At 43.7% G+C, this 15,149-nt stretch overlaps 1 protein-coding gene across 3 annotated transcripts in view; it reads right to left on the reverse strand.

Annotated features, from left to right (window-relative positions):
* The window catches only part of MLLT1 (MLLT1 super elongation complex subunit), a 32,996-nt gene extending 19,436 nt beyond the window's left edge, over nucleotides 1-13,560 (reverse strand). For all 3 annotated transcript variants that reach the window (XR_008463305.1, XM_054181796.1, XM_054181797.1), the window contains exons 1-3: nucleotides 13,429-13,560; nucleotides 10,163-10,343; nucleotides 7,349-7,431 (exon numbers count right to left, since the gene is read on the reverse strand). Coding sequence is in view for 2 of the 3 variants with exons in the window: in XM_054181796.1 (XP_054037771.1) it covers nucleotides 7,349-7,431; nucleotides 10,163-10,343; nucleotides 13,429-13,440 (276 nt within the window). In the remaining variant the exon portion in view is untranslated. The remainder of the gene's footprint in view (nucleotides 1-7,348; nucleotides 7,432-10,162; nucleotides 10,344-13,428) is intronic.
* Between the last annotated feature and the right edge of the window lie 1,589 nt (nucleotides 13,561-15,149).

The following is a 15,149-nucleotide window of genomic DNA, read 5'->3' on the forward strand; positions in this document are numbered from 1 at the left end:
TTTCCTCTTCTCTACCACCATTCTCATTAACTGAACCATTAGTGAGCTCTGCATGTGTGTGCTTACACTGGAGTTCAAACAGCAGCTAAAAAGGGTCCCTCAAAGTCTAATAAACTTAAATGAAGGATGAATAGAAACCCAAACGTGGCCTAAGGATGGTTTCTAAAATGCTTTTCCTAGCTTATAACATAGAATAAATTGATTTTGGATCTATTAGCAAAAGCAGGCTTTAGCCAAAAGTTGTAATGCCATCACATTTGAGAGCAGGAGAGGGGCAGCAGATTCATTTCCCTTTTATCTTAGGTATCCTCTTTTTTGGTATAGGCTCAAAAGCATCAGAGAATCTCTCAAATATTTATTGTACCCCTGTTGACGAGCTTCCACTTTTTGTAAAATTAAGACAGTTTTTCAATGTGATTTTTCTCCAACTCAGAGATTACGACTGCCCTGGGAACCAAGTCCTAGCCGAACACCATGATCATTAAAATATCCTTTGTACCGTCTCAGGCCATCAGAAGCCCCCCACCTAAGTGAATAGTTAAGATTACAGCACTCCTAAAAGAACCAGTACAAAAGTCTCAAAGCAAAAAGCTGCAAATAAACATTCTTTCCTTTACTGCTTTCACTGATAGCTAATGATTACAGCCCAAGACACTCCAAAGCTTAACCCATCCGGTCCTCCCTAAAAAGTTCTTTGCTCCAAACAACCATCAAGGAGCGGGGGGGGGGGGGAAGAAGGAAAAAAAAGAAAGAAAACCAAGGAAAATCTCTCTCAATTGACCTGGACCCACACATCCTCTAACTTTAAATGGAAAGCCACACTGAATCCACAGTGCCACACTTCAAAGCCTTTCTAAATAACATGTTGGGATCTACACATCCTGCTGCTTGGAGCTGCAATAGCGGGTAGGTACTTTTTCACCCTACAAACTTAGGTCCAGGCAGTCTCTTTTCATACTGCAACACCACTTTATGTACCCAGCCAAGCCAAGCTTTACCCTTCCTTGATTCCTCCTTCCGATATTCCACCCTTGATGTCAATAAGTAACACTGAAAAGGGGACAGACTTACTTTCTGTAGATATTTTGTCGCTCTCTGCAACCATGAGTTTTTCTAAAGGGCCTTACTCCCAGGAAAGGCTTTAAAAGGACGGATCACATCCACTTCTAAGTGGTAGATATTGTGGTTATTCCAGTTAAAATTCAGTGGTCAATTTGGACATGAAATGGTTAACCTGGTATGGGGTCTCTGAGCAAACCACCTTAGAACCTCAGTTTATATCTGCCCCTCAAATCTCAGATGCCAGAGAAGTAAAGGAGGAGTGTGTACCACAAAGCTAGGGCCAAGCTTTATTTGCAGCCACTGTAAATTTCCCTCTGTCCAGTGACTCCTGCTACTCCACCTCCAAACTCCAAAGCTGAGTACATTACACTTTATTTTTACTCTTTTCCAGCTTCCTGTCTGGCACTGCACTGTTATGAACACTGGAGTTGCTTTATTTTTCTTCTGAGTTCTGAAGTAATGGGTTAAAGTTCTTTTGGCACTTTTCATAAGAGGAGGAATTTTTCAAAGTCTTTTGTTAAAATTTCCTTGTCCTGTTTTTAAGGCAGGGTGTGCCCTTTGCCACTTAAACACAAATCAAAAGAATTTCACTGGTAGCGTGCGCATAAAGCTCATAAATCACTTTTAGAAAGCCATAAAACAAAATTATCTACAAAAATCTAGCACACCAAGGAAGCAGGCTCATGGTTATTCAATAACTATACCATCTAACACTACTTCCCTTTTGCCATAGATCCAGCCTGACAGAGTCATTTATCCGTAACCGGTTCATAACTTCTGTATAAATGAAACCCCCTTTCTAGGCTTGTATAACCCGTCTGACTAGTCTTCCACCCCGCTTTCAGACAGGACACTGAAAAGTGAATGGCCCAATATTCATTTTTTGAAGCAAGTAGCCTTACGTTACACTCTGCTAACAAGTCTATGAAACACCCTTATCTTTTTTGAGATTCTACAGGGCTAAGTAAAATAACAGAGAACAGCATTTTGGAACTCTTCCCCATCTGAAACCTATTACTTCATTTGAAAATTAGGAAAATATACTCACTGCTCAAAGACAGGCATTTAATAATCTACTAGCTCTTACAAATACCAGATCCGATGCTGGCATGGCTAGTAAAGCTGCTACGTTTGACAAGGCTTCCTTGCCAGGCACTGCAATCTATTCAGCGTATGGAGATGCCTATCAATGTGCCACACTGAATGGCTACTGAAACACATACAGCCCGGGTGTTTTGGCCAGGAAAACAGCCTGCTCCGATAGAAGAATGGGTAAACTGATAATACACATTAATTTATGGAAGAAAAAAGTAAAAAAAAAAAAATTCACCACTCATCAGTATCACAAAAGAAAGTGCTGCAGGATTGGTAAGGTGATACAGAACAGACCTAAAAACTGTGAGCAACGAATACTTCCACTTAAAGGCTAGACAAAATGACAAAATTTACTCCTCCTCCCACAAGTTTCAGCAACATTGAATAAATACTAACAGGGTAAATCTACTCCTTCTTTCCTCAAACCTGTGCAGACCCTGCCCCGATAACACAGCAATTTGTTAGGTAAAATCAAACGTCTCACACAAACGCAGGCTCTTCATCAACCTTCCTCAGGAGTATTTCACAAGCTGATACCTTCCTTACAGCACAGTCCTGACACCTAGTTCTAACTGATCTCCAGTTTCACCAACCCTGCCGTATCTTCATCCACGTACAATGGCTCTACTAAGTTCCTACTTCGAAACACAACTATTTTTTCCCTTCTCCAATATTTTTCTATGTATTTTATATGTCACACCTATAGATTTTACAGAAGGGGTAAAATATGCATGTTTTTATTTTGAACCTAACTGGAAAAAATCAAACAGATTTCTCTGCTTTCTTTGCCTATCTCCCTTTTCGCTAATAGAAAAAGCCCAAGTTACATGTATCCATTATGTAAATACTGGAAATCTTTTATCTCTAGCATTGAAATTGCAAGGTAGTATCTTTAAAGAGACTTTAATACAACATCTTATCCATGTTGCATTAATATCATCTGCCCTATATTGGACTAGCATGAAAGTATACTAGACCTTTAGCTTTTGTTGCGGGGGGGGGGGGATTGATCTAATTTGATTAGGATGCAAAAAACGTAACGGGGGATGAATACCAAAGTCATACCTGCGTTACAGCCTCCAGATTACAACATATGCCACTGTATAAGAGATGTATTTGGAGACAACAATGAGGCCATGAAAAAAAGCCTCAAGACTGTTGAAATTGAGTGGGGGAGAGGGAAGGGGAAGAGCAGTAGAAAAACAGCAATGCATTTATTGTACCCAGTTTGTATTGATTCAAGCACCAAAAGCCACTAACAGCAGCCCTCATTACAGGAAGGAACACAAAGGATTTTAAAACAAAAATAGCCTACTAACGTTTTCAGTCCAACAATCCCAAATGATCCGCTATCATTAGTCAACTGTGCTTTCAAAAGCTTTATCATTCAACCTGCTGAGACCCTGCCATTTGTTTTTCAGGTTCAGTTACAGAGGCAAAGGCTCTAGCAGGCCACCAATGCCACATGAGGCTGCAAGTCCCGGGGGCCGTGTAGACCACTGCAACTCTCTAGAAAGCTCAGACACACAAACTGCCCAGGTTCACTGCAATATTTGAAATATATTCTGTAATTCAAATAACAAGCCTGAGAAAGCACAAAGCACCTACTTACTGAGAAAGTGAATTACAGCACAGGAAGGACAAACACATGCCAATAGGGCATAACTATGTCTGTAGAGGATAAGAATAGGCTCTTGCACCTTTTATAATCCTCTGCTGACACTTCCCTGTTTGACAGAAAAGCACCAAAAGCTTCAGTGGGGCCAAGAGCCCTGACTCTCCTACTCCAGACAACAACAACAATAAAAAAAAAAAAAAAAGAGTAGTCCAACACAAAGAGTTAATGGGCAGTTTTATGCAAACTTGCCTAAAAAAAAAAAATCCTGGTGCAGTTCATTAAAAACATTCTTAAGTCATCTTTAGTAAAACTGTTCCTTAGCAGTGAACAGGCCCATGTTTCTTTAGCCAAAGCAAAGAGTACACTGGCTCTGACAACCACTATTTATCATCCGAGTAACAAATTAGAACAGGGAAAGGAAACGGCTAAGAGGCTTAAACTGTGGAAAAAAAAATTTCAGCCAACCATGGCAAAGATCAACCTCCACAGATTAGTTCACTCCCTCTTTAAATCCTTTTTCTTCTCACCTTTACAAAGCTAAACATGCATCGATAAACAAATCCCAAAGCCTTTGCAACTCTTGTTTCAACTGAGAGGACACACATCAACAAAAACGTGCTAGAATGTAGGGAGCATATGGCCAGAAAGACCCACCCGACTCCTGCCCAGCCACCTATGAAACAGCGTTTTCTACCCACTCCCAGAATCAATCCTTAACATCCACTTGAAAAGAGTTATTCAAGGATGAGTCCCAAATGCTGTAATCAATCCAGGCAAATTCAAAACAATATATGGTCCATGCACAACAGCTGATCCCCACCAGTGTCAACAGGTTTCCAGAGATCAGAGTGAACATATGGTCTCAAAGTAGTAAAGACTTATTTATTTGGTGCTTTAATGCCACATTCTTTAATCAGGAGAAAAAGGGCTGTATGCTAAGCCTTTGCCATTCCTCCTCCTCTTTACCAATCTTTTTAATTTCTACAAGATCCCAGTTTTTGCTTATCTTTCATCTTTGCATTTCTATTTTTGCAGAAGTATTCACCTCTCATATTTCCTTCAACTCCACTTACTGAAAATCATAGCTCTTGGTATTTCAAGATGGCATTATCACCAGGCAAGAGTGGTCAGAGGAGCCAAATTCTGCACATCATCAGGCAACTTCTAAGCTTCCAGCAATCCTAAGTACCATGCTTAACTTCCAAATGTGCAGAGAATACAACATTTGCTGACACAAGGATGGAAAGAATTACTTTTAAGTAGTAAAAGCAAATTTCATACAAATTCAGTATAGCTCACTTATTTCAAGTTCATACTTGAACCTGGGAAAATGTCTCTGTTCAAATGACGTGCTGGAAGACGGAAGCTATCACACTTTCCCTCAACCATCGCTTGCCCCAATTTAATAATGGGAAGCGCTGTCTGAAAACTCCTTAATTACTCAATTCAATCAACTTAGAAGTGGAAAAGAACTTCTCCATAATGCATAAGTCTAAAAAACAGGGCAAAGGTAAGTATTTTTAAGATCTGCAGTTTTGAGAACAAGTCTGCAAATAAACCTGTTCTCCTATTTATTTTTCGTGTTTCTGAAGACCTAAACGCCAAAACCGAACCGCCTTCTCTAAATTAACTGCTACTTCCATTGTTTCCACTCAGAACTGAGACCACCTATTTCCCTTATTTATAAAAGCTATCCTATCCCTAATGCTAGAAAGAGCAACCATGCAGTCACATGTTTATAGAAACAATGAGAAGTGATGACCCCAGTGGGTGTGAAACCAAGTTATATTCAGAAAAGCTGCCCCGGTCCCTATTCTGTGAGGAGCATGGGAATATAAGGGATGGAGAGAAAGAAAACATACAAATGCAGACAACAGTCAATGCAAACAAATGCACCTACAAAAAAATGCAGGAGAGGCAGAAACAAGAAAGAAAGAAAGAAAGAAAGATCTGACGATCTGTGAAAGACTAAGCCATCGGAGACCTACAGGGAAAAGGCAAGTGTGAGAAGAGACTGGGTGAAGAAAGGAACAAAAAATAAAAGGTAACGGCAGAAACAAAGCACAATTCACCCATCACAGTCGTTAGAGATTGCCCTTACAAGAAATCAGCATGGAGAAGTTGACATTTTTGGTCAGGAACGTAAAGGTAGACTTTGAACCTGAATTAAGCCAACACACAGTGCAGATGAAGAGTTTCCTGATTTCCATCCAAAACCTCAGAAAAGCCACCAGAAGTCAAACTACTTTTAAGCTTTTGAGGGTTTTTTTGCAGTCAAGTTGCAGTTTTCAGAGTTTGCCAAAAAAGCTGCTTCTATCAACAACTTTCATCCCCTACTCTCTAACTGCCATTTCTCTTCACATCCTTTTGGCTTACTCCACCCACCCAAAAGAAAGTTGCGGGCAAAACGCTCCCAGGTTTAGAAGACAAGTCGTCTTGCGGTTCAGTCCCATTATTTGGCTTATTACTCAGACTCGTAAAGAAGTGGGGCAAGAGCAGTGTGGTAGGCCAAAAAACAAACTAAAACGCTAATTATACCCAAGTGACACTGCCAGGAGAGAAGACTGTGCTAGAATGGGGTGAGGAAGAAACGACAGACAGATACGTCTGCGGGAGGTACAGTGGAAAGGATGCTGGGAAGCTAAATAGAATTAGGTTGTGGTCTGCTGTCAACAAAACCTGGGGTAATGGCTTACGCATGAAGGGTTGAGGGGGATGGGGCGAGAGCATACATTATAGTGGTCAAATTTTACTTTATCTATGTTCCCTCTTAGGGATAATAAGCAGAACATTATGTTTTTTTTATTTAAGTAGTAATCAAAACCAGGAAGATTCAGTATTCATGTTTAACAAAACAATTTAACTGAAACTGAGTAAGTAAGAACACAAGCGCCCAAATCCCTATTTTCATAACCTCCTTCAAGTCATGTAGCGTGTGACCTCTGTGGCAAGACTTAAAGCAAGTAATAAATCCCAAATTTTAACTTTCATATACTTGTTGGCAATGCATCTTAAGATTTAAAATATTTAGTGTTTTCTTTTTGGAATAGTACTGAATCAGAACAACAATATTTTTTAACATAGCTGTAAATACTTGTCCCATACAAGCAAATGTTTATCTTGGGCCTATACAAATTTTATACCTGTACAGTTAATTTAATAAGATGGCAAATAAAAAAATGGATCTTTTAATGTATTGCCAGTCAACACAGTATTTACAAATGTTTATAAAATCACTGTTTTATGTTTATTTACTTCCCTACTTGCATAAAATATTTTAAACTGCTTTAATATTATCCGTGCTAGAGAAGCTTGTTACGAGCGGTACAATCTCTGTTCAGAATCTCTAGGACCATCACACTGTCCTGATATTACCTTTCTATACAATTCCATTTCTGCCAAAAGCTTTCTTTTGAAGTCTGGCAGGAGCTTCAACTCCCAGTTAAATTCTATTTATTAGACTAATAAAAAACACACACATAAAACAGTCACATAATTTAGAGTCTTTCTGTCAGGCAGTTTCAGGCTCTGGCACAGCTCAAAACAATTAGAAGACCAGAAATCAGATTCTACCTTATTTTTGAAGTGTACTTCAATGGGCATAATGAAGCCTGCGTAGCCAGACTCCTCCACTTTGTAAGGGGGCTCCTTGCACACTGAAAAGAGAACAGACAAATGTCAATTTTGAAAATAATGCAACTTAATCTGAGTCGAAAAGGAGATGCAAGATGGAAATGGGCCTCCGACAACTCAGGACACATTTAAAACACTGGTCTTTGTGAAAAAACAAAGTAAGATGGTGGTCATGGGCTTAGTTAAGAACGTGAAAATCTGTTCTTAGCTCCTCCCATGGAAAGGAAACATAAAACACTCCATGACAGAGTCTCTGGGAGATTCTTCGCCCCCTTTTGCAGTGAGATACAATTACATTTCTGTGCTGTTCCACAACAATGCAAACTGACGGTTAAAGCTGTCTTGCAAAAAAAGGCAAAGACCCAAAAGGTGGAAATTTAAACAGGACGGAAAGGTAAAATTTACTTTGATGCCAATATTTATTAATCAAAATCCATGAGCGGATTATTTTTTTTCCCCTTGAAATGCTCTCCTGCGACGCTCAATCTTCGCAATTACGTAACAGCCACACTACAAGCTGCTTCCTCCAAACCTGGTAACAAACCTGAAGGGCAGGTAAGCGCTGCTATTTATTGCACGCACAAGGAAATGGAGAAAGGTTACACAGTTTGCCGCTAAGGTCACAGTGCTGCCTACTGCAGAAACACTGACTACAAAAGTTTATCACTTCTAAGAAATTAATCTACGTGCTTCCTGCCTCAGTTCCCCCATCCCGCTACCTGTTGTATCATCATGAGACTGAATCCTTCCTACCATCTACCACTGCATTTCACTAGAGTGATAGCCGACTCGAAGGATTCTAGGATCATTTGTTTGGCCGTGACATAGTTATACACAGCAGCTGCCAGAAGAAACACGAGACCAATACAGATATTCTCCCTCTCAGGAACCGGATGCACTTGCATATAATTTATAGGCACTACAATATATGTAAATAAAGTCAATTAAGTAATTAGAGTAATTCAGTGCAAATCTTTTTACTTTCTCTGAAGAATTCCAAGTAATTAATATGACTAGGAAACAGTACCTCAAACCTAAAAAGCACACAAATTATTTTCCTTTAATGTAGATATGTTATCCCCAGCTCTAAGCACTCTTACCATCATTAAGGTGCTAGAAAGCAGTACTCAAAATTCAACTGTGAATAAAAAGCACACCTAAAAATAATCAAAATCTCTAGACTTGCTTTAACTTGAATTTCATACAAGAACCCCATCATTTAGGGGAAAAAACCCAAAACCAAAGAACAGAGCCAATATGGCAGCAGGAATCTTAAGACTATCTGCCAAGCAGCCTTTGTTCCTTTGCCGCTCTATTCTAACAAATTAAAATTACTACACAGGCAATCTGCTAGCAGCACAAGCCTACCTTCACCAGTAGATTTTGCTCCAAGTAAGAGCGCATCATCTGAAGAAATCCTTCAAACAAATCTAGAAATAGTATGCATCTGCCATACCATTTATGTACAACCCAGACACACTTTGGTCAAAAGCAAGCTGGCATTATGAGCAAGCTTAGGAAAGCATGCAAAACCTAGAGATCGGAAAAAAACGTCTCTTTAAAGGTAGGTGATATGGCAACCAACCGAGCGAAGACCACGTACTATCCCAACACAGTTGTTTGTAATAAAGTAATTACACCAGATGACAAGAACTGTAGCACAGCAGATTGTAACTTTTATTCTATAAATTAGCTTTCAGCTCAGTACTGCACTTGTTTATCATACATCAGTTTTACTACATCAATTCGAAGGAGGTATCATTAACGTACAGACTAGAATCACACCCTTACAAGCTGAACACCTTTGAGTTACTTTCCGCTGTGGACTCTCACAAAGAACCAATGTAGCTGGTAGTCCTAAGACATCCTGTGTGACCAGAAGTCTTCCAAAGAAATATTTCGAAGAATGCGCATCACGAAGTAATTTACAGCAATACTCTTCAGCAGCCAGCATTCCTTGTAACACTACATAACAGTAACACCGCAGATGCAGTTACACAATCTTAAGCAGATCTAACTCTGCGCTGCTGCCGAAAAGGGCAATTCCTGCTCCTCCACCTCAACCATGCGTTCCTGCTGCCCCGTGCCAAGAATAAGGTTCATGTTGCTGCACAGTCAGAAAGAGCAAAGAACGGATCCAACAGAAAATAACAGTACAAGTCGTATACTCTCCCCAACCATGCTGACTGCACAGTGCTTGCAGCTGGAACATACAGCCAGGGGCAAACAGACCATCACCCCTTTGGCATCGTTGATTTCTGCTGGGTTCACACACTACCTGAACTGGCACCTGAGACCAGAAATTGTAGGAATCCTGATGGCTACTTAATAACCAATGCAAAACTCTACATACTCCACTATGTATACAAGCCCAGTACTTGAGCATCTTAGCAATCACAGTTGCTTCCAGCTTTTCTTGGCAAATATTAACAAATCAAACCCATCTTTCCCATTTCAGAACATGAATTATCTTCTGCTGTCACTAAGCATCTTGAGAACCTGCATGTACTAATGCTTAAATAAGAGGAGAAAGGATCTCACCTCCAGCCCTTTCATCAGGAGAAAGGTCCCATTCTCCCTGACCTTCCTCAGACAAAGACGGTAAAGGTTAAAGCTGATGTGCACGCAATGTACATTTTGCTCCTCTTTAAGGAGGTATTTTACAGAAAAGCGACAGTCCAAGACAACCTGGACTTGCACAATGCTCTTACATAGAGAGAAAACCTAATAATGCATCTTCAAAATTACACTCACCTCGCTTGGGTTTTGGGAAGCTCTCATGTAGCCGGAAGACCACCCTTTCCACAAAATGCTGGATGTCACACTGCTCTGGACCACGGACAAACACCATCCAGTCATGAGTGAACCCTTCAGTGGTGGGCTTTTTCCGCAGTTGGGCTCGGTGCCCCAGCTCCAATTTTACTTGAACCGTGCACTGTTTTAGGACAGAGGTAAGACCATAAGCAAAATGAAACGGCTTACATGTTACGCATAATGCTGAGCCCCACAGACAGAAGACGCTAGATCACCGCAGGGGAGGAATACAACAGCCTCCACAGAGAGATTAGTCTAATTCTGAAAACTACAGTGTTGTCAACAGAAAAGGTATCATAAAAATAGCTCCTAGCACCATTTCATACCTATCTTCTTCCTAATATTAGCATTGCAGAGAAAACAGCTTTAGAAGAGGGATAGGTTTATCTGCCTCACTTATCAACTAAATTGTCAGCAAAGTCCTAATTGCAGAATCTTTATTTCTAGAAAGTGTCAGAGACAGAACTTGATGTTCACAGCTTACAGAATTCACAGTACTGACAGAAAACTTAAAACAGGAAAAATTAGATCATGAATTGATGGTTTATGACATTCTCTGGAATATGTAATCCATTAGAATACAGAGATGATGCTCCTTGTATTCTTTTAAATGTATTTTATTAACGCACTTTCAAAGACCAAGTCGAAACATACAGCATGCCGGCACAATATCCAACACTAAAACAACCTAATTCTGATTTGCACTCCCGAATCCTACTCCAATCATAGGTTAACAGAGAAGCTGCATTCAATGTCTCATTCAAAGCACAAAAATCCCATTAAATGTCTTAAAAAATAGATTAAATTAATTGTGAAGATCCACACAATACTGCAGACTTCACAGACAGAAGAAAGCAAATGAATTAAACAGATATAAGAGAGGAAAGGAAAACGTGATTCAGACACAAGTTAAAGCAAGCAAATCTTAGGGCAAGATTTGTAGAGACGGGGAATAACACCTGAGGTATCCGACTACTTACTAATTTTGTATGTATATGTTATACAAACTAGACCAGCAGCACAGCACTCTCAAACTAAACCCAACAAAATCCAGCTTCAGCAACTGGAAGTTATAAAAATGGGGCAGTTTTTAGTCCTTACCCCTTTCTTAACCTAAGGCTTGAAAATAAGCGTCTTGTCCTTTCTGGCAGTTCTCAATTACCATTGGGAGAGGCAACATTATTTGTCATTTCCTATATTACAGGTGGACACAGAGCCAAACCCAGGGCATGATGTTAGACAATGAACATGGAAAGAGAAAGCTTCGCAAGCTCTAGACAGATGTTTAGGAAAAGTATTATCCTCATTTTCCCATCGAGGAACTGCAACGAGGAGTATGACCGTGGTTAATGCTCAAAAAATACTTCGCGTATCCAACTTGACGTTGTATGGGAAAGTGATTTTCAGAGCATGGTTAATACCTTCTGAGAAAGAGTAAGTCACTCAATCTCAGTATTCTTTCCTTTGTAAAAAGATCACACAGGAGGTCTACAGAGCCCCAAGCATCAAAGCTCGACCTCCCAAATTGCAGTCCAGTTCTAATTTCAACTATAAGCCTTAACACACTCTTTCAGGCAATTATCTTTATAGTAAAATACCTTCAGCTGCCATCCAACACATCAATTCTAAGACTCAGGGACAAACTCGTCTAATTAATTCCTTCACCTGTATTACTACCACATTTCTATGTGTTACCTTCCTCTGCAAGTTCTCTTGGCAGGCCATTTTTTCCCATTCTGCGCTTTAGGGCTTATCTACACTGGCTCCACCTCACTCCTGCGCTAAAAATGAAGGTACATAGCCGTCTGTTCTTTCATGTCGTATTAAGGAATAAGAAAAAAAGACAAGGTGTGTTTCAGTTGAAGCAGGGCAATCTCTCCTATGGTGGAAGAGCATTATGTGGAGACAGTCTGCCTAAATCCCAAGCTCACATAGGAGGGTGCTTGCAGGCCTGCTTTATCTGGGATACTTCCCACAGTGTTCACGCAAGCATTCACATCAACTGAGCCAGTCTGTTCACCAGCTTCACGTTATCGATTCCATAATTACCCTTTAAATTGTGCTACTGTTGCCAGCTACTACCCCTCTCCAGAGAAGTGCAAATGACTGTCAGTCTAGAGAATTTGCCTTTCTAGTTGAAACGGCTGAGAAATTTTAGCTGAGAAACAGATGGGACTGTGTAGAAGAGAACAAAATTAAACATAAAAGAGAACTGTTTAACTGAGAGTGAAAGTTGTACTTGCTATACTCCTCGCATATCGGTCCAATTAACAATCGCTATGAATTAAGCCAGAAGTTGAAACACATTTGAAAATAAGATCTCCTAACATAACAAACATGCAAAGTTGCTCCACTGAAAATGGAGGGGTTTTTTTTTCCAAGCGTGTCTCTCAACAAAGGGAAATCAGGATCCTATTCAAACAATTTGTAATAATACAAAGGACTCTGCTTTTCAACTTCTCAATAAACATTCTGAAGGCTGCTCTGGGTTTTTTTTTTTTGTTTGTTTGATGTGCTAATTGCCTGAAAGCCATAACCAGCTTCCATTCGCTCTCCTTTGGACGATTATTCAAAGGATAGCGGGGCTCACCTCCTGAACCTAAGGCTCGTAGGTAACCTGTTACCAGCTCGCACGCACTCGCACACAAAAGGCCTGAGCCAGCCTGCTCTGGATCACCTCAGGTAAACTTCCAGCATCCATCCCTGCCTGCTGCAGCACCGCAGCCACCCGGCCGCTACCGGGCGGCTTCCCACCGCCTCCCCGCAGCGGTAATAACTCTCTCGGTGGCATTAACCCTTTGCACCGCGGCTGATGGGGGTAGCAACGCCGGCACCACCCCTCCCCGTAAATAAGCCCAGGCAGGAATTTGCGGGAAATGCTGCTGCCACCCCCCGCCGCGGGCGAGGCTGCAGCGCGGACGCCCATGAAGGGGCGAGGGCTGAACAACCCCCCCACCCCCCCAAAAAAGGGGGTGTGGGGAGGGGGTGTGCCTCCCCGAAGGGGGGGCGATGCCCCCCAACACCACCGGGGGGAATCAACCCCCCTCTCCTCCAGGACGGGGGTGCCCCCCCCCCCGATGCACCCTCACCCCCCCCGGTGCAGGGGGACCCCAGCCCCTCCCCACGCGTGTCCCCCGCGCGGGGGGGAGGGGCGGCGCCGAGGGGCCCCACCCCCCCGGCGGCGCGGGCGCCGCCGCTCCCCTCACCTGATTGTCCATGGCTGGGCGCAGCACCGCGGGCCCCGCTCGCTCGCTCCCGCCGCAGCGGTTTCGCTGGCCAGTCGGCGGGGGGGGGTCTCTTTCCCCCCCTCTCTTCCCCCCCTCTACGAGCGAAGCCGCTCTCCGTCCGTCCCCCCCCACCCCCTCCCCGCCGCCTCAGCCGCTGCCGCCGCCTCCTCGGTCGCGGCCCCTCACGGCCCCGCCGCCGCTGCTCGCCTCATTGTGTGTCACTCACAGGCAGCAGCCCCGCCACCCCCCCGGCGCCCGCCCCGCGGAACCGGAAACCGACGCCACCAGAGAGGCACCCGCCCGCCGCCAATAGCTGCCTCGCTTCACGCCGGGAGGCGGGGCTTCCGCCCGGGAGCCGCCGGCCTTCCCCGCCTCCGCCTAACGGGCAGCCGCTGTGCCCAATCGGCGGCGGGCGGGCTGCCGAGGGGCGGGCTCAGGGGCGGGGCCCGCGCTGGGTCAAGCGGGTGGTGGGAGGGAGCGGGGCCTCGCCGCCTCCCCCCGCCCCGCGGCGGGCGCGGCGCTGCGGCGTGGCCGGGTTCGGGCCCGCGGCCCCTTCCCGGGCCTGTGCCCGGTCTCCCAGGACGGCTCAGCACGGCCGGCACCGAGCGCTTGGGCCTTGTGCGCTCCCGGCTGCACTAACCCGCCCCTTTTCCCCTCCCTCGGCCCGCGCTTCCCCGCCGCAGGCGGCAGCGAATCTCACCCGTTTATTAATTTCCTACACAAATGAGAACAAGGGAAACCGCAGCTCCCAGTACAGCGGGCACGGCGGTCCGGAATGGCGAGGGAGGGAGGGAGGGAGCTGGTGGCACTGCTCGCCCTCGGTTCTCCTTGTTCGCCCTCAGCCTCCCTCCCTCCTTCCCATTTTCCCTCCATCTCTCCACCCGCATCTCCCCTCAGTCTCATTTTTCCCCTCGCTGTCCGTCATTTTCCCCCCAATGCCCCCCGCCTCCTTTTCCCCCTCTTTATCCCTCATTTCTCCTCGGTTTCTCTCATTTTCTCCTGTTCTTCGTTTCCCCTCGCTCTCCTTCATTCTCCCTTGCTCTCCCTCATTTTTCCCTTGCTCTCCCTCGTTTCCTCTCAACTGCCCTCAGTCTCCCTCATTTTCTTGCCATTTCTCTCATTTTTCCCCTTCAGTCTCCAACATTTTTACCTCCGTTTCTCTCATTTTTCCCTCAGTCTCCCTCAATTTTCCCCCCAGTCTCGCATTTTTTCTGTTTGTCTCATTTTTCCCTTGGTCTCCCTCATTTCCTTTCTGTTTCTCTCCTTCCCCTCAGTCTCACACGTTTCTCTCAGTCTCCCTCATTCCCCCCTCACTCTCCCATATTTCCCTCTCATTTTGCTCCGATTATCTCATTTTTCCCTCAGTCTCCCTCACTTTCCCTCAGTTTCTCTCATTTTCCCTCAGTTTCATTCCCCCCTCAGTCTCCCTCACTTTTCCCTCAGTTTCTCTCATTTTTCTCTGTTCATCTCATTTTTTCCCTCAGTCTCCCCTATTTTCTCTCAGGTTCAGTTTCCCCCCCCTCAGTCTGCCTCATTTTTCCCCCAGTTTCTCTCATTTTTCTCGGTTTATCTCGTTTTTCCCCTTAGTCCTCCCTATTTTCTCTCAGGTTCAATTTCCCCCTTGGTTGCCCTTATTTTGCCCTCAGTTCCTCTCATTTTTCTCTGTTTATCTCATTTTTCCCTCAGTCTCCCCCATTTTC

The sequence above is a fragment of the Rissa tridactyla genome, chromosome 22 (assembly GCF_028500815.1).
Source record: "Rissa tridactyla isolate bRisTri1 chromosome 22, bRisTri1.patW.cur.20221130, whole genome shotgun sequence".
Classification (NCBI taxonomy): Eukaryota; Metazoa; Chordata; class Aves; order Charadriiformes; family Laridae; genus Rissa; species Rissa tridactyla.